At 42.4% G+C, this 27,327-nt stretch overlaps 2 protein-coding genes across 6 annotated transcripts in view; one reads left to right on the top strand and one right to left on the bottom strand.

The window, feature by feature from the left end:
• The window catches only part of LOC144770792 (phospholipase A2 inhibitor 25 kDa subunit-like), a 248,743-nt gene extending 224,227 nt beyond the window's left edge, over positions 1–24,516 (bottom strand). For all 3 annotated transcript variants that reach the window (XM_078655547.1, XM_078655549.1, XM_078655548.1), the window contains exon 1: positions 24,374–24,516. In XM_078655547.1, the coding sequence (XP_078511673.1) occupies positions 24,374–24,425 (52 nt within the window). In that variant the 5' untranslated portion in view covers positions 24,426–24,516. The remainder of the gene's footprint in view (positions 1–24,373) is intronic.
• LOC144770793 (uncharacterized) overlaps positions 1–27,327 on the top strand; it is a 315,531-nt gene that overhangs the window by 191,519 nt on the left and 96,685 nt on the right. The gene's annotated exons all lie outside the window — the stretch shown is intronic.

The following is a 27,327-nucleotide window of genomic DNA, read 5'->3' as shown; positions in this document are numbered from 1 at the left end:
CATTAAACAACTCAGAAGACAGATGTGTCTATGCCTTTTCAGTGTCAGCTCACTTTCTCCAGGGGTAAACTCAAGGCACCATGTTATATCGAACATAATGCAACTGTATCTCACAGCACCCCAGAAAATATCAATGGATTTTAAAATTAAAACTGCTTCTCCTTTGCAAAATAAACTGATTTGTTTTCTGCGTGTTTCCTTGTCAATCTACCCCATCATGTTTATTAGAATGCTTTAAAAGTTTATGAATATTAAGCATCAATACATCATTACTATATAAATATTTCCTCGCTAGCTGTTGTGAAATCACAAATTAAATAAATGGTGGCAAACATGTGAGTTTCCACATCAGCAGTTACTCTCTACCATCTGTAGCTTGTAAATTTAACCCACCTTAAGTCCAGTGTTTTCCTTGTTGTTTAACAGACTGGAGTTAGTATGGAAATTTTACCCCTCCAAAATCCAACACTTTCTCTACTGTTGCACAGACTTGACTGGGAATAATGAATGTAACCCCTCTGAAGTCCAACCCTTTCCCTACTGTTGCACAGACCGTACGGGGAATAGTAAATTTAACCTCTCAGAAGTCCAAAGCTTCCCCTACTGTTGCACAGACTGGAGTGGGAAATGTATTTTTTATTTTCTTATTTAAAAACCTATTTTGTAAATTGTTAAAATATATATTAGTATAATTTGTTTGGTTGTTTAACTTTATATAATTTGCTTATATATATATATAGATGTGTTATGTTTGTTATATGATAAATTCATTTTTTAAACTTTACAATTTTTTATATTTAATCAATTTATTAATTTAGCCTAATTTTTTTGTATTATAATTAGAAGTAGACGATATTTTTAACACAATACTTGTGTAGCACAATATTTGTTGTTCTCATATTATATCATGTGATGTATTCCTATAGGTTCTGTATCGATCCCCCTATTCCTGACCCTGTTCTGGTTAACAAGTTAACTAGCAGCCATCCCATGATGCAGAAACCGTTATCTGATTAAGCCACACTACGGCACAGGAACGTGTTATCTGATTAGGTCATAACGCTTGCCATCTAATTAGACAAGCGATATTCCTCCAGCCCCTGATAAGGCATACGGAGTTCTCAAAACAAATCAAACCTATGACAACCTGGGAAAAACCCTGCGGCCATTGTTTTGATTTCATCGAGAACTTCAGCAAAAGAATGTGCTAACGACCAAGTCATATGACATCCTTATTGACGTATCTATGTCCATCCTTACGTCAATCTCGGCACCTTACAGGTATAAATATTACCGGTATTGCCTTAAGCAAACACACGCGGTGGTGAAAAGATCGGAGCAGCCAGACTTGCCGAAGCCCAAAGCAGAGCAGACCCCGCTGGCGCAGCCCCGCCTTCCTGACGCGCTGAGAACGAGACGCTGCTTTCTCCTGCCGAGAAATCCAGCTCCGGCGCTTCCGGGTAGCCCTCGCAGGCAGCCTGGAATATCGAGACCAGAGACGAGAGATACCATCCCTCATTCATCCTAGATTCCAGGTACAGAACTGAATAACCCCTTGCAGAGAATTCTTGAGTCAGTCACTTGGCAAAACAAACTTAACTTAAACTGCTACTTTCTATTCCCGCCCACGTATTAGGCTTAGGTCAGGTACACCGGGGTAGGCGTAGTTAGAAACACCAGTTGAGTACGATTAGTCAAATGTGTATGTATCTATTTTATCCATTTTAAACCACCTTATGGCTTAGAAACCATATAAATGTTTTTACAGTATTATTTTATACTTCTGCTTTTATTGTATGCACTTTACTTAACCATAAGTATTGCGATAATATCGATCCATTTCTCTTGTATGAGAAAAGAGACTGATCAATAAATAACATCTTTTATTGAACACGCCCGTCTCTTCCTTTTCTCTACAATCTGGTGAGACTAAGAATGCACGTACTGACTGAGTAAAATAAGTTGTCTTTTGTTTTCACACGACTCTAGAGATACACTCTTGATTAGGGGAGAGCAAAGTTGTCATGTTCTATGGTTGTCAGAAACTAAATCCCTTCTTGTCTATCCAGGGAGCTTCAACTCCTCCTTGCCTATTCGAGAAAGTTTCTAGTGAACTCTGAGCTAGCTGGCAAACCCAAAACTTTAAGTCTAATATCGACAATAGAAGACCTAGTTAACGTCTGGTCTAGGCCTATACTATTGAAGGTATTATTCCAATGCGCAGAGCCTATTGGGATAATAGGAACTACACTACATGGCGCCCAAACGTTTGGAAAGGCGATAAAACTAACGCAAGACATTAGAGTAACTCAGTCGTGCTTTTTCACTCAGACCCCTTTTTTTCCCATAATACTCCAAAGACGTCTGGAGTGGGTGAAAGGTCATATCCGCCAAACCTCGCAGGAGGAAACTCCTATGTATGGTTCTTGGTTTAGTCAACGTTGAAGGATACACTGTTCCAAAATATTGTGCATCTAATCTTTGTTTCCATAAGAAACCTGATCTGCAAACAAACAAAATAACCTTCCTGACAGTAGAATGTCAGACACTGAAGAAGAAAGAGAGATAGCTAGAGTAGCAGCTGAACTCGTGGCAGCTGATAATACTATGCAAGAAGCAGACCCGGATTTAATACTCATCCCGGTCAACATAAGAAAATCTATAACTTTAAAACTTATAGAAAATGGACTGACACCTAGAGGTGGCACACTCATATTCGTAATAGAGGCACACGAATATCGGCAGACAGAGGTATTCTATTCATGGATAAACTTTCCAGCAGCAAACGCTGTAACAAAGGTCTTCCACCATTACAAAACAGAGGAACCTCCTGAAGAATACACTCCTTTCGAGGAGGTGGAAGTACCACTTAAATTTCAAGAGCACCTGCTCTTGTTTAATGGCGCCCTAAAACACAACAATCACATCACCAGGCTCGGTCCATTAGGTAGACCAGGAGCAACGTGGCCGGTCCTAGCCGGATACACACCACATCCAGACATCGAAAGAATGTCTGCAGCAGATCTTCTAATACAACTAAAACAATTAATAAAAGTACATAGACAATTAGTCCAATATGTAATGAGGACTTCAACAATCCAACCAGCAATTAAAATTCCACAGATGACCCCTCATCAGGGGAACACAAATAAAATTACACCACAGAACATACAGTCCTGCCTAGGTAAATTACCAGCTAAAAGGGAACAAATACCATTCTGGTTAGCACAAAAAATCACCCAAATAGAGGCGTGTTTCCAGACACCACCCCTGTGGATAAACACAGGATTCTGACTATCTGTCTTCCAATGGGAATCGCACCACACGTGGAGGACTGTGACACTTGGGGTACAGTCTTTGCTTCCATCTACACAAAAACGCATGGTGTTCCATCCATTTCGGTAATACCAGATGTGCTAAAACAAATTCAAGACGAATACGGTCCAGAACCCACTTTAACTCTTGGTATGAAATTACTGAAAGACTTCAAGCAGGTCTCGGCTATATTACTAGCCAATATAAAGGGAGAAGCAGCAAACGTGGCGATCCGCCAAAGGTTAAAAGAAACAGATATAGCAGACCAACCAGCTGAAATTGCCAGAATTATAGAAAAATCCTATGAGGAACTAGGTAGAGATAGTTTAGGTGGAATACCAGTAAAACCCCAACTGATTGAAAGTCCTGAAAAAATATTTATTAAAAATCATCTAAACAGTCAAAAGAAGAACTGGGATGGAAACAAACAATCCAATCCAAAAGAAAAGAGATTCCAGTCCAGAGGAAGGTCTCCTCGGCGGAGAGAAAGATCTCCGGACCAGGGACTCAAGTCTCCCCAAAGTGAGCCCTCTGTGAAAAAATACAACCTTAGAAATAGGGATAATATAAAGAAACCGGATAGATATCAAGATTTTGATACACGTCCCTCTCAATCTTTTCAGACTTCCTCGCAGAAATCGGAAAGAAGAGGACGATCGGAACCCAGGGAAGGGCACGTCAAGTCCAAAGACAAGGAACCTGCTCATCCAAATACGAAATTACAATTTCCCAAAAAGAAGGTAGCCGGTATTAAAGTAGTTAACAATGCCGAGAATACTGAGGACACAACTGAAAAACGGAGAATGGGCTCAGACAATGCTAGACAGCGCAGCAGAAGTGAGCATAGCTCGCAAAGTCCTTATGAATCATCTGGAGACAGTGGACACGAATGAATACCTTCAAGTGGAAACTGCAGACACCAGAGTTAGCAAACCTCACAAAATATATGAAATAACTTTACGTATAGAAGGGAATAAGACTAGAAAAATAAGGGGACTATTTTGGGATAATCTCTCCAAGGGCTAAGACATCCTTCTAGCTGAAAAAAACTGGCCACCAGAGTTTGTCAGGGACTGCCCTCATGGCGAAGAAATAATTATGCCTGCCTTCTCAAATCATATCCCAATTCATAAAAAATACACACTTGCTAGAAAGTGGGCAGTAGCTCAAGCTCCTGCTTTATATAAAAATCACGTAGGATGGGATGAGGACTCTCCTCCTCACAAAATCCAGTTAAAATCACAACCTACTGCACAAAGACAGTACCCAATTAAGCAAGAAGCTAAAAAACAGGTAAAAGAAATCCTAGATCCACTAGAATACCAGGGGGTGATTGAAACTTGCACCTCACAAATGAACAACCCTTTGTTTCCTGTCTCCAAACCAGACAATTCATATCGTCTAGTTTTGGATTACAGACACCTTAACTCATGTTGCAAATCTTTTGCAGTGCAAAACTCGCATAGTGCAGCACTAATGAATAACATAGTGCGCAAAAAATACAAAACAACATTGGACATCTCTAATGGATACTTTTGTCAAAATATAGCACCAGAGAGCAGATATTTGTCTGCGTTCTCAATAAATGGCGTTTAAAAACAATTCTGTCGGTTACCCCAAGGGTTCAAGAACAGCCCAGGATTATTCTCAGCAAGAGTAACAGAGTTACTACAAACATATGATGACGAAGCATTATCTTATGTCGATGACATATACCTAACAGATGATGACTTGGATACTCACTTGAAGAGAGTGAACACCATAATACTTGGGTTCGCAGCAGAGGGTTACAAATTCAACTTTAAAAAATCTAGAATTGCCCTTCTAACAGTCCTGTTCTTAGGATATGAATTATCAAGTGAAGGCAAAAGCCTGGCTGACAATTTCCTAGAGAAATGTGCCGTACTCCAAGCACCTAGAACACTAAAAAACCTACAGTCAATTCTAGGCTTCCTAAATTTCGGAAGAACATACATTGCAAATTACGCAGAAAGGGTCAAACCCCTTTATGATCTAATAAAACCAGATTTTAAAAGAACCAATTGGACTCAAAAACACACAGAAATTTTGAGATCCTTACAAACAGACATGTTAATAAAAACTAAATTAGAAACACGTGATAACACACGCAATCTTGTGATTCGAGTCATCCCAGGAAGATGCAGATTCACATACCTGACCTCTAATTCCATTCAAATCACACTTGTACACTAAAGCTGAAATGAAATTTAGCCCAACGGAAAAAATTCTAACTGCAACACAGACAGCTATAGCAAAAGAACGAGCCCTGGCACAAGGTAAACGAATAATAATCGTGACACCGATACCAGCCTTGGAGGCGGTAACAAAGGCAAGCATTCCGAATGCTAAAGCACTACATCCGAGGTGGATACAGTGGGCTAATTCTCTTGCTGCAACAGACGTGGTATACGAATTTGATCCCAATTTTAAAACACAAGAATTTCTCCAATACGAATTCGAATGTCCTCCGCCGACCGAAATTCTGCCTCTAGATCATTACGGCTGTATAATATATACAGACGGATCAGCACAACCCGCAGTGGGGGGTAAACAAGCTTACAGTGCTGCGTGCGCGATTGTTAAAGGTCGCTGGCACGAAGGAAAATTTAAACCAGCTATCACCAAAACACAATCTCTGGGAGACTGTACAGCTCAGCGAGCTGAACTGCTAGCATTCAAGATGGCGCTTGAAAATACCGATCGAGAATTCCCCACACTCATAGTGTGCGATTCGTATTATTGCGTCCAGTCTTACAATGAATACTTGCAGATCTGGCTTCAGAATTGTTTTAAGGATGCAAAAGGAGGCACAATCAAGCATAAAATGCTCTGGGAACAAGTAGTTCTTTTACAGAAAGAACTACCAAAGACTCACGTGATACATACACTGAGTCATCAACGTGATGGCGTTCACGTTGCAGGGAATTCATTGGCTGATGAGGCCGCGAAGGCAGCTGTGGAAACGGCTTCCGTAGCTGCCATCACAAGGTCGAAAACAAAAATAGACAGCGAAATATTACAGGCTGTCAGCGCTACAGAAGAGGATTCGATAGAAACACTCCCGAAAGGCTTTCCAGTAAAATACTCATACATAACTGATGCAAACAATGTTCCTTTTGCTCGAATCCCTGGAGTGGGGGATAGGGCAATTCCAAACATGGAACATAGGTTAGGACTCATAATAGCGGCACACGAAGGGCTCGCTTCTGTACATGCTGGCGTCTCAGCCACAGTATCATTGTTAAAACAGAGATACTGGTGGCCACAAATGAGAAGACAAACAAGGAACTATGTTTTAGAATGTGAAATATGTCAAAGAATGAAAGTATCAACGGTGAGACGACCAGCGCAGACGCCCCTTCTAATCTCAGATAAACCATTAGCCTGTGTCTATCTGGACCACTGTGGTCCCTTACAAAGGGATGGTAACTATAAATATATCCTGGTCGCAGTGGATTCATGCACGAGATTCATATGGATGTGGCCCCAGCGCTCGGCTGACGCCAGAACTGTTATAAAAGATTTGCGGGTCTTTATCGGCACATACGCAATTGGCATGCTGCATTCTGACCAGGGTCCTGCTTTTAGCTCTCGAGCTTATAAGGAGGCCATGACCAGCATGGGCATTGCATTGCGGTACTCTTGTCCATTTCACCCTGAGGGGAACGGAATTGTAGAAAGAAAAAACCGTGACATAAAGCAATCTATAACAGCAAAGGTATTAGGTTCGGGAGCTGGGTGGGTCAAACATCTAATAAGTGTCCAACGTAGTCTAACTAACCTGCCAAGAAATTCTCTGAGGGGATTCAGTCCGTACGAATTATTGTTTGGAACTAGGATGTTAGTCTTAGATCTTGACAGTCAGACTTCAGTGGTAAAGGAAAAAAGATTTGATATCAAAGATCGTTTGGCTATTTTGCAGGACTTAAACAAAACAAGAAAAGACCTGAGCAACATAAAGTTGAAACAGCAGCCAACAACCACTGAAGAACCACCACCTGTCCCAGCAAGACCTGTTTGGATTCCAAAAGTCGGGGATCTAGTCAGAGAAAAGATCGCGGTAAAGAAGGAATTTGGGCCTTCTTACAGAAAAGCAGTTCCTGTCTTGTCTATCAACGGGACAAGATCAGTTGTACTACCGCCGCTTGCTGGTAAAAAGGAGAACCGAGTTGTATCCACCGACCTGGTAAAACCACAATCATGTGGCCGATAACAAACAGTAGGCCAAGTGGACTCCCGATAAGTAGTAGAACACCAAGATTTGCTACCAATACAGAGGTCCTAACTAAGAGGCTAATCACATTCGAAACGCCTACAAAAGAACAACAAGGACTATGCAACAATGCATTGGAACTTAAACCTCTGAAAACCCAAATAAAAACATTTAGTAGAGACACACCAACCTACAATGAAGTAACAAACGAATATGCAAGAAACAGTAATCCTGAAGCAATTGGAACAATTGACAGAACTGCATCCGGTTACTTCATAAACTTCGATGATTCCTCTGAAGACCTAAGTGAATCAAAAACACAGCCATCAACAAAAACCTTTAAAGATAAAACTAAAGAACTTTTGAAACAACTGAAAGAAACATATCTGATTTCTCCATGGATTGAATTTTGGGTGGGCTTTGGTGCATTTATCCTCATACTTTGGCTCATCATGGTACTAACTTTGGGACGCTTCATTGAGGGAAAATACGCTAAAATGGACACAGCAAGTCAGAAAATCAACTTGATCCTCAAGCCACACACATCTTCACACGTCGAGAAAAGAGAACTTTCTTCAGTCAACTTCACAGCCAATCCTATACCGGGTGGGGTAGCATGGGACAATACTGACTACGAAATTTATGGTCCGGTTGAGATCCTGAAATATCCACACCAAATTAAGATCTCGTTGAGTGACTTTGTAAAAACAAGCTCATTTGCTGATGATTGGGACTTTGAAAGTATAAATAATATGATGTCTGACTTAGTGATGTCTGCTAAATTTACCAAACATGATTATTTGCAGGGTTCGACTAATTATGATAGTATGTACTGTTACAACCACTATGGTAACCATTTTCTACATAAATCTGCACAACCTAGAAATGTTTTAAATTATAATCAATGGGAACATTGTGCAACCCCTCCAAAAGGAAGCTCAAGAACCTTTTACGACAAATATTCATACTTTTCAGGGTTCAACACAAGTAATGCTGAAACATTTTATTTCAAATTGTCAAATAAGACAGGGACAAAGACCATGCTAACAAACACGAAATTGATATATTCAGACTCATTTTTTGAACACATGAATACTTTTGGTTTTGATTATTGGGACAAAAATGTTGAAGTTAAAAGTGTTTGGGGTACAAAAGAATGGCAAGTACAAGGTATAGAATCATTGTTTAGAGCCTGCATGATCCCAGAACAAATTATATTTTTAAATGACACTGTTCAACAAACCACCTGTCTTGGCTTAGCCAAAATCAAAGACTTAAATAAACCATCTATTCCAAAGCCAACAATGGACAGCAATAGCTCTACAGATGAAGAGATAGACGTAAACTATATATTAAACCAAAACAGAACACATCCTGATTGGAAACAGTGGTTGATCTGGCCCACAGATACTAATAACTGTCAAGACAGATTCCTGAACAAAAAACAGGGGTTCAAATTGACCAGGCCAGACCCTAGATATTCCCAAAGACAACACCCAGGGATAATAACCACCTACAGTGTGGGCAAATTATGCCTTCAATGGCTACAAACTTCCACACTGACAGAAATTAAGCAACACCTAACTTTACTTGCTGATGGTGCTGACTTGCGTGATTTCATTATGGGACCGCGCAAACAGCGTCAAAAACGCTTCATAGCAGCCTCTATATATGCAGCTTACAATGAGGCCTGGAATGTAACTCAAATTGAGACAGCAGAAAGTATACAGGAAATTGACCGTATTAATTTGGAAAAATCACTTTCTGTAGTGGACAATGGGTTAATGACTCTGTCCTCCAGAATTTTTTCTTTGGACAGCATTGTGTCTTCAGCAATCGACATAATATCGCAAGACTTACTGTTGTTACAACACAGTCAGTCTCAATTGCGTTCTATTGTACAGCTTGGCTGGACGTTACAAAATCTGCGTTCAGGCTATGTGCCTTGGCGTTTAATCAACACAACGTCACTATTCAATATCTTTAACCTTACTGATAAACAAATCAGTATGGCACAGAAGGGGGCTGATTATACAATCCTGAGCATTGAGAAACTCGAGAGATTACCAGTGACAATGTCAGAACGACCTGTCAGTGAATGGATAATACATGGGATAATTAATATTCCAATATCAACCTTCAGGTTTCAATACTGCCAAAAATATATACAGGCTGGCATGTACGAAAAATTGGAAAAAGGGTACATTAAGACAACATGGAACTTGCCCTATTCCCATGCATGTGTCAGTAATAAAGGACAGAAAGTGTTTCTTAGTGGCAATAATTGTGCGATGTCACTAAGCGGTACACTTCTGTGTAATGGAATTAGTTTGCATGGAGCCTGTGAAGGGAACTCAAATAACCTTTCATGTCACCAGCTAGGCGCACCTGCAACAGAGATAGAACCATTCCTTAAAAGACTCTATAACGGGAGTTACATTCTAATTGTGGATCGCAGATGTTGTAGTCTTATGCCCGGGACTCCTTATCTCGTTACTACGACTGCGAAGGTCATGTGCTGTGGACACTCATTGTTCCCCAGCTCCTTTCCAGACAGGGAGGCAAGGGCATGGCCTAACTTGAAAATTACTTCTATTCGAATAGATACTTTAAGCAGAATGAAAACAGTGCTTCTTCAGACGCCGACCAGACTCACGTCATCAAAAGAAACGTATGATCTCCTAGTCGCAAGGACGACTGCAGAGATTCACTCATTGTTATCAACTAATTCCCCCATACATTTCGCAGAAATCCTGAATGAAATCTTAAATATTTCTGATACCAGTGGAGTCTCAAAAGTATTTAAGACAGTATTTTCGATGGCATTAACACCATTCAAAGCCATACTGGGTATTTTTCCAGATTTCGTCCATTCGATTTTTGGCGGACTTCCCCTCATTTTAGGACTAATTGCAGGAATCCTATTCTTGGTCCTGATATTTCGTTATGGCAAACCGTGTCACAGACAAAACACCTGCGACAAGGGAAGAAACAATCCGAGCCATTGGATACCGGGACCGGATATCAAAAATCCTGGGACTATCCCGGCTTAGAGACCTGAAAATGACTTGGTTTCTTTCATTTCGACCAATGTCGCATCGATGTGTTTTACCTGTATTAAGGTGCCTGCTGTGCGGAGAAGAATGCGTGTTGGACACCTGTCTGACGCTACAATCGGATGCGCCTATGGATGCAGAAACATTGTTGGGTCCGATAAAGGCTCATGCTTTGTGCTGCCCTCAACGGCTGCCAATCCTGATGACGGCATTCGTGGAAACTTCACCACTACGATTAAGGGGTAGTGGAGTTCAAGATGAAAGCAGCAGCGATCAGGTACGACCTTCTGTCAGCAATACTAATCAAAACGTCAATGGAGACAATCATGCGCACGAATGCATGGTTACACCTTTTTCCGAGTTAGTGGAACTCTCCCAGGAAGCTGTTGACAGCTTTTTCGACAGTCTAAATGATATGATGTTCTCACCAGAGCAGAAATAGAGACTTTTGAGCAAGCTAGCACACGGCGTTCCAAACACCCTGAATTTGGCCTTCAACTTAATAGCAAAATAACATGAACAATTTTCCCTCAAGTTCACGGACAGCGATTTTTTCAGCAGCCCCAAAATATTTTTACGATTTTTCGGGACACTTATCTTCTGCTTAAAGTAAGAACTATTCTTAGAGAACTAAAATTTCTATTTTTAGAAACTTTATAGACATTAGCTGCCCGCTGGTATGTTCATAATTATTTTTATTCTGTGATGAAATGGTCTCAAACCTTTTTCTTCTGTATTGAGAGCCATTTCATGTGTAAATCCTCATATACCAATTAGCAATAATGTATACATATGCGTGATTACTTTAGCATTATTCTACAGCTTGAGTGCATATAGTACATGTGAATATTTTTTTTCCGTATATTACATTATTCGAAATGCATTATATGTATTTTGGGGTGGTAAGGTATACACGATACTCTACAGTATGTTTTACTATGCATAGATTCGTAAACATGGCCATAGTTAGCGTGGAGTGGGTGTGATGTATTCCTATAGGTTCTGTATCGATCCCCCTATTCCTGACCCTGTTCTGGTTAACAAGTTAACTAGCAGCCATCCCATGATGCAGAAACCGTTATCTGATTAAGCCACACTACGGCACAGGAACGTGTTATCTGATTAGGTCATAACGCTTGCCATCTAATTAGACAAGCGATATTCCTCCAGCCCCTGATAAGGCATACGGAGTTCTCAAAACAAATCAAACCTATGACAACCTGTGAAAAACCCTGCGGCCATTGTTTTGATTTCATCGAGAACTTCAGCAAAAGAATGTTCTAACGACCAAGTCGTATGACATCCTTATTGACGTATCTATGTCCATCCTTACGTCAATCTCGGCACCTTACAGGTATAAATATTACCGGTATTGCCTTAAGCAAACACACGCGGTGGTGACGAGATCGGAGCAGCCAGACTTGCCGAAGCCCAGAGCAGAGCAGACCCCGCTGGCGCAGCCCCGCCTTCCTGACGCTGAGAACGAGACGCTGCTTTCTCCTGCCGAGAAATCCAGCTCCGGCGCTTCCGGGTAGCCCTCGCAGGCAGCCTGGAATATCGAGACCAGAGACGAGAGATACCATCCCTCATTCATCCTAGATTCCAGGTACAGAACTGAATAACCCCTTGCAGAGAATTCTTGAGTCAGTCACTTGGCAAAACAAACTTAACTTAAACTGCTACTTCCTATTCCCGCCCACGTATTAGGCTTAGGTCAGGTACACCGGGGTAGGCGTAGTTAGAAACACCAGTTGAGTACGATTAGTCAAATGTATATGTGTATGTATCTATTTTATCAATTTTAAACCACCTTATGGCTTAGAAACCATATAAATGTTTTTACAGTATTATTTTATACTTCTGCTTTTATTGTATGCACTTTACTTAACCATAAGTATTGCGATAATATCGATCCATTTCTCTTGTATGAGAAAAGAGACTGATCAATAAATAACATCTTTTATTGAACACGCCCGTCTCTTCCTTTTCTCTACAATCTGGTGAGACTAAGAATGCACGTACTGACTGAGTAAAATAAGTTGTCTTTTGTTTTCACACGACTCTAGAGATACACTCTTGATTAGGGGAGAGCAAAGTTGTCATGTTCTATGGTTGTCAGAAACTAAATCCCTTCTTGTCTATCCAGGGAGGTTCAACTCCTCCTTGCCTATTCGAGAAAGTTTCTAGTGAACTCTGAGCTAGCTGGCAAACCCAAAACTTTAAGTCTAATATCGACAATAGAGGACCTAGTTAACGTCTGGTCTAGGCCTATACTATTGAAGGTATTATTCCAATGCGCAGAGCCTATTGGGATAATAGGAACTACACTACAATCACAGTACGTTTAAGGTATGGTAGTGGCAGTTTCTTACTCCGATAAATTAAACACAAAGGGACAAATAATTAATCACACACACCTTCTGGTTCTATTCAAAAGGAAATTTACTCTATATGAGTATTACATTCATTATATGCAATTGTAACTCAAAGCATTAATGGTTTGGCATGTATCAGCTTCAATATATAGTACATGTAGTATTTACAGTGCTCACAGTGTGATAGGAAGAAAGGAAGGTATTCAGGTAATGGGGGTGAATTGGTGAGTGAGGGACAGGGTAAAGGTACTATTGACCCAGTCCGGGCAGTTTTCTGGGGTCACCCCATTAAAACTTAACACTCATATTATATCAAGCAGCCGATGCAGCACACAGAGGTTGGTTCATTTCTAATATCAAATGGTTATTCAACAGACTTCAATTATGAGTGCAACATGTCTTCACCTCTTCTTTCCCACAGGAGCCCTTTTCGCTGGCCCCATTGAGGGGACAAGCTTTCTGCCACAAGAGCTCCAGACTATAAATAGTGATGGGGGTTGTCTACATCTCGGCCCAATGTACAGAAAGAAAAGGGCGGGGCTCAGTATTGAGCACAACCCCCACTAGAGATGCAAAGAAGTTACAAGACATCACTAGCACTGGAGGTCAGTGAACACCCTATGACACTGGAGGGCTGAGAATGTCCCTAGAGCACTGGAGGACAGTGGGCGCCCCTCCAACCACAGGATGGTTTGTTCTTTTGTGCCCTGGCTGAAGAGACTATGTGTAAAAGCTGAGGATGTGTAGGAAATACAAGGACATGTGGGTTAAATGGAGGGAACAGATTCAGGGTAGACACAGCATCCATTATTGTAAGTGGATCTCGCTATTGTATGATAGGATCACTATCAACAAGGTTACTGACCACTGTATGGTATAATCCTTAGCACCTTTTCTTTTGTGCATTACTTTTGTGTATAAAAACAATAAATAGATGTTTTAAAAAAGTAACCCAAAGAGGGTGCAGGCCATTGTGAGGGGATCTCAATTTTTAGCAAGGAGGGCAGATAGGAAAGTAGAGAAAGAGAGAATGGAGATAAAGAGAGAGAGTACATGTGACTGTCTATCTTTGTATGTGTATTTGTGTGTGCATGCATACTGCTGTGCATGCATGAGTGTATCAATGTTTAGTCCCATCCCTTGGCATATTACTAGTCCTGGCATGATGATAGTAAATCTTGAAGTATTGTCCCCCCTTTACAGATGCTGATTCTGGGTACTTTTATACTATACTTGGCACAATTTAATGTTAAGGCATATCAGGGGGGTAAAAGGATCCCCCACTAGCCATCAATGCAATCTAATAATTGATATCATACACAAAGGCTTTAGTAGATGTGTGTGTAAATGCAGAGAATTGTATATTATTATTCTAAACTACTTCATAATCAAGCACATCACAACAAACAAAACACATTCAATAAGACATATCATAGTTATTTCAACACAAACATTACTGTAACAAAGAAAACACATATATGTATAACACATATATAAACCATGCAGATTTTTTGTAGCAAAACACGTGGTCCCAGAATGGGGTCATGCATTTTAAAATAAGTAGTATCCCAGCAAATCATGCAGATTTTCATTAAATGCTGCAAATATTCTGAGATTGCTAACATCTTCAATATCGGGTTGCCTGTCCAGTAAATGCTGAGTGCACTGAGGTATGCTTTCATTTTCATCCCCTAATTCAATCTTAATTAATCTAAATATATTACATTAAATTAGAAATATTTTGAGTTACTCTATCTTTACCAATCCACTCAGTGCCCTGCAACGTGGTCTTTTTGGATTTATAAATCTTACTCAGTAGTTGTGTTGCCCTTGCGCACACTGCATTGCACAAGTTCAAGTTTAAGTTCAAGTTCAGAAATTTGTATAGCGCACTACTCACCCAGAGGGTCTCAAGGCACTTGAGTGAGGGTGGGTACACTATTTATCGAACAGCCAGGTCTTTAGCTGCTTTCTGAAGGAGAGGTGGTTCTTTGTAAGGCAGAGGTGAGTGGGGATAGAATTCCAGGTCTTGGCCGCCAAGAAGGAGAAAGATCTTCCTCCCATGGTGGATCTATTGATGCGCGGGATTGCGACGAGGGCTAGATTGGAAGAACGTAGTTGACGGGTGGGTGTGTAGAAGGACAGTCGTTTGTTGAGGCATTCGGGTCCTAGGTCGTAGAGGGCCTTGTGTGCGTGGGTGAGGAGACGGAACGTTATTCTCTTGTTGACGGGAAGCCAGTGGAGATCTTTCAGGTGACCAGAAATGTGTGCTTGACGGGGGATGTTCAGCACGAGTCTGGCTGAGGCGTTTTGGATGCGTTGGAGTTTTTTTTTTAGTTTGGCTGTGGTTCCGGCGTAAAGGGTGTTTCCATAATCTAGTTGCCTAGTGACTAGTGCGTGGGTGACTGTCTTTCTTGTTACGGTGGGGATCCAGCGGAAGATTTTTTTGAGCATGCGTAGGATGTTGAAGCAGGATGATGAGACGGCGTTGACTTGTCTGGTCATCGAGAGGGAGGAGTCTAGGATGAAGCCAAGGTTACGTGCGTGGTCCGTTGGTATGGGTGCGGTTCCCAGGGCTGGTGGCCACCATGAGTTGTCCCATGCAGAGGGGGATGATCCTAAGATGAGGACTTCCGTTTTGTCCGAGTTTAGTTTTAAACGGCTGTTCTTCATCCATTCGGCTACTTCTTTCATTCCTTCGTGTAAGTTGGTTTTGGCGGTGTTTGGGTCTTTGGTAAGGGAGAGGATCAGCTGGGTGTCGTCTGCGTAGGAGATGATGTTGAGGTTGTGTTGTCGTGCGATGGAAGCGACGGGGCTCATGTACACGTTGAAGAGGGTGGGACTGAGTGATGATCCTTGTGGTACACCGCAGATGACTTTGGTGGCCTCTGATTTGAATGGGGGGAGGCGGACTCTTTGGGTTCTTCCGGCGAGGAACGAGATGATCCAGTCCAACGCTTTTCCTTGTATTCCGGCGTTGCTGAGGCGATGTATGAGGGTGTTATGACAGACTGTGTCGAAGGCGGCGGAGAGGTCAAGTAGGATGAGGGCAACTGTTTCTCCGTTGTCCAGAAGCTTTCGGATGTCGTCTGTAGCAGCGATGAGGGCGGTTTCGGTGCTGTGTTTGGCTCGGAAGCCGGACTGTGAGGGGTCGAGAGAGTTGTTGGATTTGAGAAAGGCGGCGAGCTGACTATTGACGCTTTCTCGATGACTTTGGCCGGGAAGGGGAGGAGTGAGATGGGGCGGAAGTTCTTAAGTTCAGAGGGGTCCGCTGTGGGTTTCTTCAGAAGGGCGCTGAGTTCGGCATGTTTCCAGCTTTCTGGGAAGGTAGCGGAGTTGAAGGAGCAGTTGATGACGTCGCGAAGATGGGGTGCGATGATGGAGTCTGCTTTGTTGAAGATGTGGTGGGGGCATGGGTCAGTTGGTGAGCCTGAGTGGATGGAGTTCATCAGGCGGATGGTGTCTTGAGTAGTGATTGGGTTCCAGGCGCAGAGGTTGTGAGAGTGCTGTTTTGGTTCGGAGGTGGGTGGAGTGGATTGTTCTTCGGACAGGTTTTCAAAGCTGTTGTGAATGTCGGCGATTTTGTTGTGGAAGAAAGAGGATAGAGAGTCGCAGAGGACTTGGGAGGGAGTGATGTCGTTGGAGCCGGCGGTGGGGTTGGTGAACTCTTTGACGATGTTGAATAGTTACTTGCTGTTGTGGGCGTTGTTGTCGAGTTGATCCTTGAATGCTGATTTCTTGGTGGATTGGATCAATTGTTGGTGTTTGCGGGTGGCGTCTTTGAAGGTGGTCAGGTTGTTAGTGATTGGGTTTTTTCTCCAGGTTTTCTCGAGGGTACAACATAGCTTCTTGGATTTCTTAAGGTCATCGTTGAACCAGGGGGCCTTTTTGTTACCTTGTTTGATCTGATGGTTTTTAAAGGGTGCTAATTCGTCTGCGCTGAGAGTGATCCATTGTGTGAGTTTGGTGGCAGCTTGGTTTGGGTCTGATGATATGGCGGGGGGGGTTTAGGTTCAGTGATGTGAAGAGTTGGTCAGTGGTGATTTTGTTCCAGTTTCTTCGAGGAATAGGTTGTGGTGGGATGTGGGTTGTGGTCCTTTTGTAGCTGAAGTGAACGCAGCTGTGGTCCTTCCAATGGAGAGTTGTGGTGTGATCGAAGGAGATGTGTTTGCTGGAGGTGAAGATAGGGTCGAGCGTGTGTCCGGCTAAGTGGGTGGGGGTGTCAACAAGTTGTTTGAGTCCGAGATTGGCCAGGTTGTCCAGAAGGGTGATGGTGTTGCTGTCGTTGTTCTTTTCCAGGTGGAAGTTGAGGTCTCCTAGTAGGATGTAGTTCTCGGAGGTGAGGGCATGTGGGCTGATGAAGTCAGTGATGTCTTCGTTGAATTGTGTGCGTGTTCCTGGTGGTCTGTAGATGAGGGTGCCTCTAAGTGTGGTCCTGGGGTCGGTGTGGATCTGGAAGTGAAGGTGTTCGGCGGTCGCAGTGTTATCGTCTGAGCTGGTCGTAATTCGGATGGTGTTCTTATGGACGATGGCGATGCCTCCACCTGTTTGGTTGGTGCGGTCTTTTCTAATGATCTTGTAGGCGTCCGGGATGGCTATGGCGATGTCGGGTGCTGATGAGGCGTTCATCCAAGTTTCTGTAAGGAAGGCGACGTCCGGCGATGTAGTGTCGAGTAGGTCCCAGAGTTCAGTGGCGTGTTTGTGGACCGAGCGGGTGTTCAGCAGGATGCATTTCAGGTGGTTAAAGTCGGAGCTGTGTTTGGAGGAGGAGGATTTGGTGTGAGTCCTGATGCAGGCGAACTTGCAGGAGTGGCAGGCGAATTGTCCGTGGGTGTGTCCTGGGATAGCTACGCAGCATTGGGGTTTGCGTCCGGGGTTAAGGGCAAGGAGAGTTGCGGCGTCATACGTTATGCGGGTGGAGTGTGTTTTGCGAGGGCCAGTGGGTCTGGCACTGGGCGCGGTCCAGGCGCGGACGGACGTAGACGGGCTTACCTTTGGCTCACCTTCGGCGCGCATGGGGCGCGACCGCTGCGTGTGAACGCTGCGTGCAAAAGCATCTGTCATAAATGGATATTGGAGGGGGCGGAGCGAGGGAGGAGCAGCTGGGAGGCGGGAGCGGGGGGGAGGGACGGGCCAGGAGTCAACAAACAAAATGGCAGTACAAGCAACAAGCGATACAGGGGCACCACCGGAGCTATGCTACGGTCTGGGCAGTGGAAGCGGCACGCAGAGGCATAAAACAATTCTATAGGTGATGCGAGCAGTGCAACAATGGGAGTTAGGTCAGAGAGCAAGGCACAACAATTAGCGGCAAGCGCTATGACACTAGGCGGCAAGCGTTACGATATTACAAAGTTACAGACAAAGATACAACATCAAGCGCTACGATACCAGGCACCAAGCGCTACGATACCACACAGAGTAATGGGCACCAGGGATGGTCAGGGAGCGTGGGGAGCGACCGCTTCAGACGGATCCAACACGGTCACAAGGGCAACGCAACTGTGTGATAAATATGCCCCACTGTGTCTGTGTGCAACACATGTGCCTGTCTATATGTGTATGTGTATTTGGATGTGTATGAACGCTGCTGTGTGTACAGTGTGAGTGTATTATTGGGTAGTGCCAGCCATTTGCAAATTGCTATTCCTGGCATGATGATAGTAAATCTTGAAGTGCTGTGTCCCCTTTTAGGATGCTAGTTCTCGTTATTGTATACTATACATGATACAATCCTGTTAACTCTTATAGGGGTGGGATCATTATACACATAAATGCCAGGGGAAAAGAACCCCCACTAGCCATCAATGCAATCTAATATGTGTTTCATACACAAAGGCATTAGTCGATGTGTGTATATGCACAGAATTATATATTATTAAACTACTTTTATAAGTAGCACATCACAACAAACAAAACACATTCAATAAGACATATCACAGCTATTTTAACCAAACATTACTGTAACAAAAAAACACATATGTGTTCATCACATGTATAAATCATGCAGAGTTTTTAGTAGCAACACGTGATCCCAGAAGAGGGTGAAGCATTTTTTAATAATCCCAGTATCCCTCATTGTTTTAATTTAATTTCTCTATGATCAGGATGTCACCTAATCATAATCTCACTCCTGTGTGGCCTATACATGGCTTACCAACACGTTTCGACCTCCTTGCATGTGGGAAATAAGGATTTAGAATGACCTTTTCTTCGGGGTGGTACCCTTATATCCATGTGGAACACTCTAGGATTAAATCCTGGAAATATTCTGAGATTGTTAGCATCTGTAATTGCGGGTTGCTGTCCAGGAAATGCTAAGTGTCCTAAGGTATGATTTCATTGTTAGCCCCTCATTCAATCTTAACCTAAATATATTAAATTAAATTACAAATATTTTGTAATTATTTTTTTTTTAAAATCCCACCTTAAATGAAATGCTTATATTAATTTAACATTGTAATACAAAATACTGAAATGTTATACATAATTTATTTTAATTATATGTATGGTTAAATTAATAAAAAAACTATTCAAATACTTTATAAAAAAATTAACTTCGTTTTTATATATATAATTGCTTTAAAATAAAAACAAATATATATTCAAAAAGATAAAATATAATCATTTCATATGGAATGTAAAGTCGCTTCCTCCATTATTTTCTATGGGAGAGTGCCTGTGAGTGGCCATGTGGTGCTATTTACCGTAGGGCCTAGTTGGAGTACATTTGTGTCCCCACTGACGAAAAAAGAGTGACCTTCAAGCTAGTCACTCATACCTACAAAGTCCTCCACAACACCAGACCCCAATACCTAAAAAGATTATCTCCTTTTACAACCCCAAGAGAAACATCCACTCCACTAACCTAGCCTAGGCCAAAACCACCCACATACACAAAGCCAGAACGGGAGGCAGATCCTTCTCCAACATCATGGCCAAGACCTGAAACAAAGTCCCCCTCAGCATCAAGTCTTCGCTTGCCACACACTGCAAGCATTCAGGAAGAGCCTTGAAACCTGGCTTTTCGGATGACCAGAGCTACCTGAAACCCCCCCTCCCCCAGCACCTTGAGACCCTCATGGGTGAATATTGCGCTCTACAAATCCCTGATTGATTGATTGACTGTGGAGACTCGTTGTAAAATATAAGGAAAAGTTAAACGTTTATTTCACTCAAATAACGAGTAATAATATTTTTTGTTGAAAATGTATGTAAGTTGATTGTATATATTTATTTTAAATATAGAACAAAGAAAAACATTACATCACTATTAAATTAATTTTCAATTATTTCTTCAATTTATTTAAACATTTGATATTAAATGAAACATTTTTGCTGAACTTCTGATTTGCAAATAAAAGTCCACTTAAGAAACAAAATATTTTTTATTATGCGTTAGTACGTATTAAAATTCATTGAAAGTGATTTAGTTATATTTTATTAACATTTTACATTTCTGTTTCTTTATTAAAAAGCCTTATAAACATATTTTATTATTAAGTGATAAATGCTTACTATTTTTTATATTTTCTAAACATTAACATATATTTATTTACATTTTGAAATATGTTTAAATAATTTAGTTTACCATTATTTCCTAAGGCGTTTTATTTAAACTCTATTTATCTCCATTATCTACTATGGGAGTGTGTTTCAGTACCAGTGGTTGGGCATGTTTGTTGCTGGAATACTCTAGCTCTCAACTGGAGTAATTTACTACTGTTTTGGGTGCCCTTTTTGACTGTGTAACTGTGGAGATGCAGTTTGTGAATAGCTATGGGCTTACTCTTTTGGGGGTGGTTGCAACTCTGAAAACCCCTCGCTATTCACCTTCCTTTAGTAGCAACATTTTCCCGTTTTCTAGCCACTCCCCTCAGCCCCTCCCACATTTGCTGCAAAAACATATACTTATGTGTGTGTCAATCTGCTATTGAGGCAGAAAACTCTGCTCAAAAAAAGGTGGGACCTCCGCACATAAATTTAAAAATAGCATTTCGTAGAGCATAAGTAGTACAATGGTAAAACTCCTAAACGTACTACAAAATGCAGTTTGTTGTTAGGTCCCAATATGTTTTAAGGAGGCAGCACCTCCCTTGTTCCCTTGACAAGCTTAGCCAGGGAGCGAGTGTATCATCCAGCAACACAATAGCACAGATGTATGAGCCACGTACCCTATCAGAGGGAACACTGGAGGGCAGTGAACCCAGCTACAATACTGGAGGGCAGTGAGCGCCACTACAAAACTTGAGGGCTGTGAACACCCCTGCAACACCGGAGAACAGAGAAGACCTCTGCAACACTGGAGGGCAGTGAACACCCCTACAACACTGGGGGACAGTGAGTACCCCTACAACACTGGAAGGCAGTGAACTCCCCTAGAACACTGGAGGACAGTGAGCACCTCTACAACACTTAAAGACAGTGAACACTTCTACAACACTGGAGGACAGTGAGCATCTCTATTACACTGGATGGCAGTGAACACCTTTTCAACACTGGAGGGCAATGAACATCCCTACAACACTGGAGGGCAGTGAACGCCCCTAAAACACTGGAGGATAGTAAGCGCTGCTACAACACTGGAAGGCAGTGAACGCCCCTACAACACTGGAGGACAGTGAGCACCTCTACAACAATTAAGGACAGTGAACACTTCTACAACACTGGATGGCAGTGAACACCTCTACAGCACTAGAGGGCAGTGAACACCCCCACAAAAATGGGAGGACAGTGAGCGTCCCTACAATACTGGAGGACAGCAAACACCTCTACAACACTGGGGGACAGTAAACACTTCTACAACATTTGAGGACATTGAACACCTCTATAACACTAGAGGACATTGAAAATCCCAACAACACTGGAGGACAGTGAACCCCCCTACAACACTGTAGGATAGTAAACACCTCTACAACCATGGACGACTGTGAACACCCCTACAACACTGGACGACAGTGATGCCCATACAGCACCTTAGGACAGCAAAGACCTCTACAAAGTGGAAGGACAGTGAACGCCCCCACAACACTGGAGGACAGTGACCACCTCTACAACCCTGGAGGTCAGTGAACACCTCTACAACACAGCAGGTCAGTGAAAACCCCTAATACACTGGATGACAGCGAAGACCACTACAACAATGAAAGACAGTGAGCACCCCTAAAACACTGGAGGAAAGTGAACACTACGGCAGCACTAGAAGGCAGTGAATGCCACTACAACACTGGATGGTAGTGAACACCCCTCCAACACTGGATGGCAGTGAACGTCACTACAGCACTGTAGAGCAGTGAACACCCCTACAACACTGAAGGGCAGTGAACACCTTTATAACACTGGAGTACAGTGAATGCACCTACAATACTGCACGACTGTGAACACCACTACAACAATGGAGGACAGTGAATGACACTAAAAACACTGGAGGGCAGTGAACGATGCTACAAATCTGGAGGGCAGTGAATGACACAACATCACTGGAGGGCAGTGATTGCCATACAATTCGGGAATTATTTTATGTTTTGAACCATTGTGCCCTAGCTGAACAGGCTATATATATACAAGTTGAGGCTGTGCAGGAACTACAAGGAAATAGGGAGGGTATTGGTGATGTATTTACACAAATATATAGGGGGCTCAGATTCAGTCAGGTGAGCAAAGAGGATACAGGGTATCCAGAGAGAAATTCAGACAAGGCACTGAAAAAAGAGAGAGATAGAGATGGATAGATTTAGAGCAATACACAGCAAAAGATAGAGATGGAACGAGAGGACAAAAGCCTTACTTTCTGCCAGAAAGGCACATAGGATACAGCTGACAGAGAGATAAAGAGAGAGAGAGAGAGAGAGGGAGAGAGAGAGAGAGAGAGAAGGAGAGAGAGAGTGAGGGAGAGAGAGAGAGAGATAGAGAGAAAGAGGATACAGGAATTGAGAGAGGGTGATAGATTGGACATACAGATAGATAGATAGATAGACATACAGATAGACAGATCGATAGGTAGATAGATAGATAGATAGATAGATAGATAGATAGATAGATAGATAGATAGATAGATAGATAGATAGATAGATAGATAGATAGATAGATAGATAGATAGATAGATAGATAGATAGGTCTCCAGGTGAACAGAGAAAATACTGGCAGTGGAGAAGTGGCCTCACTTTCTCCCGGGAAGCTTAACATAGGGATCTATTAGGATGGCAGTGCTGGGAAAGGCCGCCAGTGGTGCGGCGGTCCCGCATCGGCAATTAGGATGCTACCACCACGGTTGCATCCCCCATTCATAACATTGCGGCAGGCGGTGCTCACAGCACCACCCGCCACAATGCTGTGGATGCACCTTGTGCATTTGCGTGCACAACATGGCAAGCACCGTGCGGTGCCTGCCACATTGTGCATGCAAATGCAGGGGGTACCATAGGTATCCCCCATGTGCACTCCTCACCCCCCCAACACCCTGGGGGCCCGCAACGGGCTACCACACTCAGGGACTGCATACCATTCCACGGTGACAACGCCGCCATGGAACGGTACAGCTCCTCCTGAATTGTAATATGGATGGCGGTGTCTTGCAGACACCGCCGCCATATACAGCCCAATTTCCGCCTGGTTGACTCGTTGACGGGCGGAAAACCGGCGGACAGTCTTTCCGTCCGCCGGGGTTTCCCGCCATCGTAATTTGGTGGGGGGGCAATGGGAGGTAGGTGGTAGATAATGGCAGGGCGGTGGCGATCCACCCGCTATTATAATAGACCCCTACGTCTGTAGGTGAATCATGGTGGCTCCGGACAATGAGGACCTATCCAAATCCAACCCCACCAAAACAGAGTTCCTGCTTTCCACCAAAGTAATAAACAACAATTAGACCAAACATTGCTCAGTAAAATGAAACTGAACAAATTTGAATTGCAAATTTCAACCAGTAATAGTAACTGCTGTTTGATACCTCATGCTCTTGGACCTGGATGGTGGCATGGCCCAACAGACTCCATATTGGTGGTAGTAAATTTGTCCCACATACCACAGCACACTTAATAGAGCCTGAAGAAATATGAATATATCACCATACCTTGATGGAAGTCCACTGGTTGACTAGCTACACCATCTATAAAGACACCACAATTGGGACTCTGCCTGTCTTGCTCTCAGCACACCCACTGCCAAACCAGAAAATAAATATAAAACATCAATCCTTCTCCATCTATGCACATAGCAGCTGGAATTGCATCCCAATATATATCAGGACCACACTAATCATGCTCCAATTTATGAAAAAGCTTTATGTACACCTCTTTATGGAATAGGACATCCTTAGAAAATATCAGTCGGCTTCCACTCTCAGAACCCAGGAACTCGATCAAACATTTGCAGATATACTAGGCGAAACTCACCTTGAGCCAGGAGGGCGGAGAGGATACAGGTTATAACCAGTGAGGTCCTCATGTTAATTGAAAAAAGTGCACAGCTGCAAGCACCAACTGGTCCCTTTGCTTTAGCCTTGAGATTTGAGACCGATCTCACCTGTACAGCACTGAAGAGGGAGGGTTTTGGAGGAGGAGCGTAGAAGAGGGAGAGGCAAAGGTCTAACAAACATTACATTCTCTTTGTTCAGTGTGTACATGTAGAGAAAGCACCAGCTACAGATTAGATGACATATTAACTGATAAAACCAGGAAAATTAATGGAACTAATCATTTGAACCAAACCTCAATAGGGAGGTGGCAAGAAGTAACCAATGGCAGTGTTTGCTCAACTACAGAAACTGCCTTTCCATTTCTGGGGATTGTGCAAAGCCTGCGCTTAGGCATCTTAGTCGCTATCCTAGGCTCGGGATTATATTTATTTGTACCTAGACAAACTCAATTTTATTCTCATATTCTTCAATTGTGAGCTTTGGTCAAAAATCACCTTCCTTACAAATCTGCATTGTAAAGCTGTCAGTTTTCACCACCCACAAATTCAATTACCGCCAACAGAATGTTTCGGTAAGATACATCTATTACACTTGTCTAATGTACATAGTGCCTACATGAAATATGCTTTTTTGTGTCACAGCTCCTTAGGTTCAGAGGGACATGATTGTAGCTTGAAAAAGTTTATAACACCAGCTCTATATTGAGAAGGTGAGTGTAGTTCAAAAGCACGTGCCTTTCCATTGAATTAAGAGGGCTAATGAAGTGGAATTTAACAAGAGCCCTAAAGAGGAATTCATGAAATGCTCCATACCGTCAGACAGACACATTATCTATGGGCATTGTTATCTGCCTTCCTACTTTGAGGGTCTTTTAATCCCACCAACCCAAGCTCAGCCCTAGATTCTTGGTCAGACAAACAATGTGACTGTCAAAGCAGTAACCATTCAGGCCCTATGATGGAATCACACTGTATACGACACACAGGCTCTGCTGTGTTTTGGGATTAAAATCTGGGGCTCGAAACAGTTGTGGAATCCTGAGTGGACCACCGAACTGAAAGTTTTGAAAACTAACTTGAAGAATTTTAAGGGATATTTATAAAATAAATTGCACAGCGCAGCACAGCAAGCCACTTTGCTGTGCGACGCTGCGTGATATGGAAAAGGCAGTAATGTGCCGCATTCAACATTATGGTGCAAGGGTGCCTGTGTCGTAATATGGGTTGTTTTTGTGCACAAATTGCACAAGAGAGTTTCCAGCGTCTGGTCCCAGGTCCGAGCTGAGAATAGGTCCGGACAAAGTACGTCATGTCAGGTAAGTTTTATTTTTTTAATAATATTTTCCCCTGATCAAAACATCAATTTGATAAAAGTACAGAAAGAAACAGAGTGATTGAGATGGCACCATGGTGGGAGCAAAGGTTATAGAATGTGTCTGTTGTGCTGTCAATACCACGCGAGTAGGTAACAACGCGGACGTTACATTGTCCGCGTTGTTACCACGCATGGCATTACATCGCAAGTCATTTCTACGACTTGCACTAGATGGCGCCCAACACCAAGGAATGTGTTGGATTTTAAATCCAACACATTCCCTACTGTTCCACAAACTGGAGTAGGAATATTTATACTGTTCCTAAGTCCAGCGCGCCATCTAGTGCAAGTCGTAGAAATGACTTGCGATGTAAAGCCGTGCATGGTAACAGCACGGACGATGTAACATCCGCGTTGTAACCTACTGCGTGGTAATGTATGTCGTAGTAACATCATACATTTGTTTGTTGCGAACTATTACAGGCAACTTGTAATGGTTTGAGGAGCTTGAAGTACTTGGCACATCTCCTAGTACGAACAACCTGGGCATCAAACTAGACAGTGCACTCACTTTTAAGCCTTTTTTAATGCCACCCCAGGAATCTATTTCTCTCTTCTGAAAATGTTTACGAAGACTCTCAGATTCGTGTCAGAGCACATCAGAAACAACATTGTTCATCTATTTATCACGTCTCGACTTGATTATGCCAATGTGTTGCTCTTTGGTTCTTTTCAAGCCTTCTTTTTTGACGTTGGGAATGCTTTATTGAGATAATATACAAAGTAAATTATCAGTATACATTATACAGATGAAGGTCAAATAGTACCATTACCCAAATTGAAATAAGTTAAGTTGAACACATACCAATTGGAACTATATGAAGAAGGATGTGACCAAAACCAATTTGAACCTTCTAAATCTATACTTAGACAAATGCAATTTAGTATTATAAAAGAAAAAAGGAGGGGGGAAAAATAAAGGATAGAAAAAGGGGGGAGGAGAGACGGAAATGGGGAATTAATAAGAAGCAGCTAAATAGTAATGTGGAAATAGCAATGAGAATTAATTGAATATAATTTCATTAAGAAGGTACATGACAATATACATGCAAAGTAGGTCAGACAGACAACCTGGAAAGAAATGTGGTGAGTGGTGACCAAAGAAAATCTTTTTTAATCAATGGGGTGTAGATGTGGCATATGCACTTTCTATTCTGTGATGATGACATAACTGGTTCCACCAAGCTTGGTACGAGATTTTAGTGGTATCCTTCCAATTGGTGGTGATGATCTGAAAGGTAATAGCTTTAAACAAGTCAATACATTTACCCACATTTCCCTGGGTACTCCAAATAAGAGAGGAGCCTCCCAGAAAAACATGAACAATATCAAAACGAACATTGGTGGATAAAATCTCATTCAATTTCTTCCAAATGAGTAACCAAAAACTATATATGGGGTGCCTTGAACTGAGTAGAGAAATCTAGCGAGAGGGAGGGTGTCTGATTGTGTATGGCTAAGAGAGAGTTTTGGGAATGGAGATGAATTATAGATGATCTGAGGTGAGAATAAAGAGGAGCACGTAAGAGAGATATGTTGTACTTCTCTTGGAGATTT

Source organism: Lissotriton helveticus, chromosome 7 (genome assembly GCF_964261635.1).
Source record: "Lissotriton helveticus chromosome 7, aLisHel1.1, whole genome shotgun sequence".
In the NCBI taxonomy this organism is placed as follows: domain Eukaryota; kingdom Metazoa; phylum Chordata; class Amphibia; order Caudata; family Salamandridae; genus Lissotriton; species Lissotriton helveticus.
The sequence above is the reverse complement of the archived record's forward strand: the minus strand, read 5'-3'. Positions and strand labels throughout refer to the sequence as shown.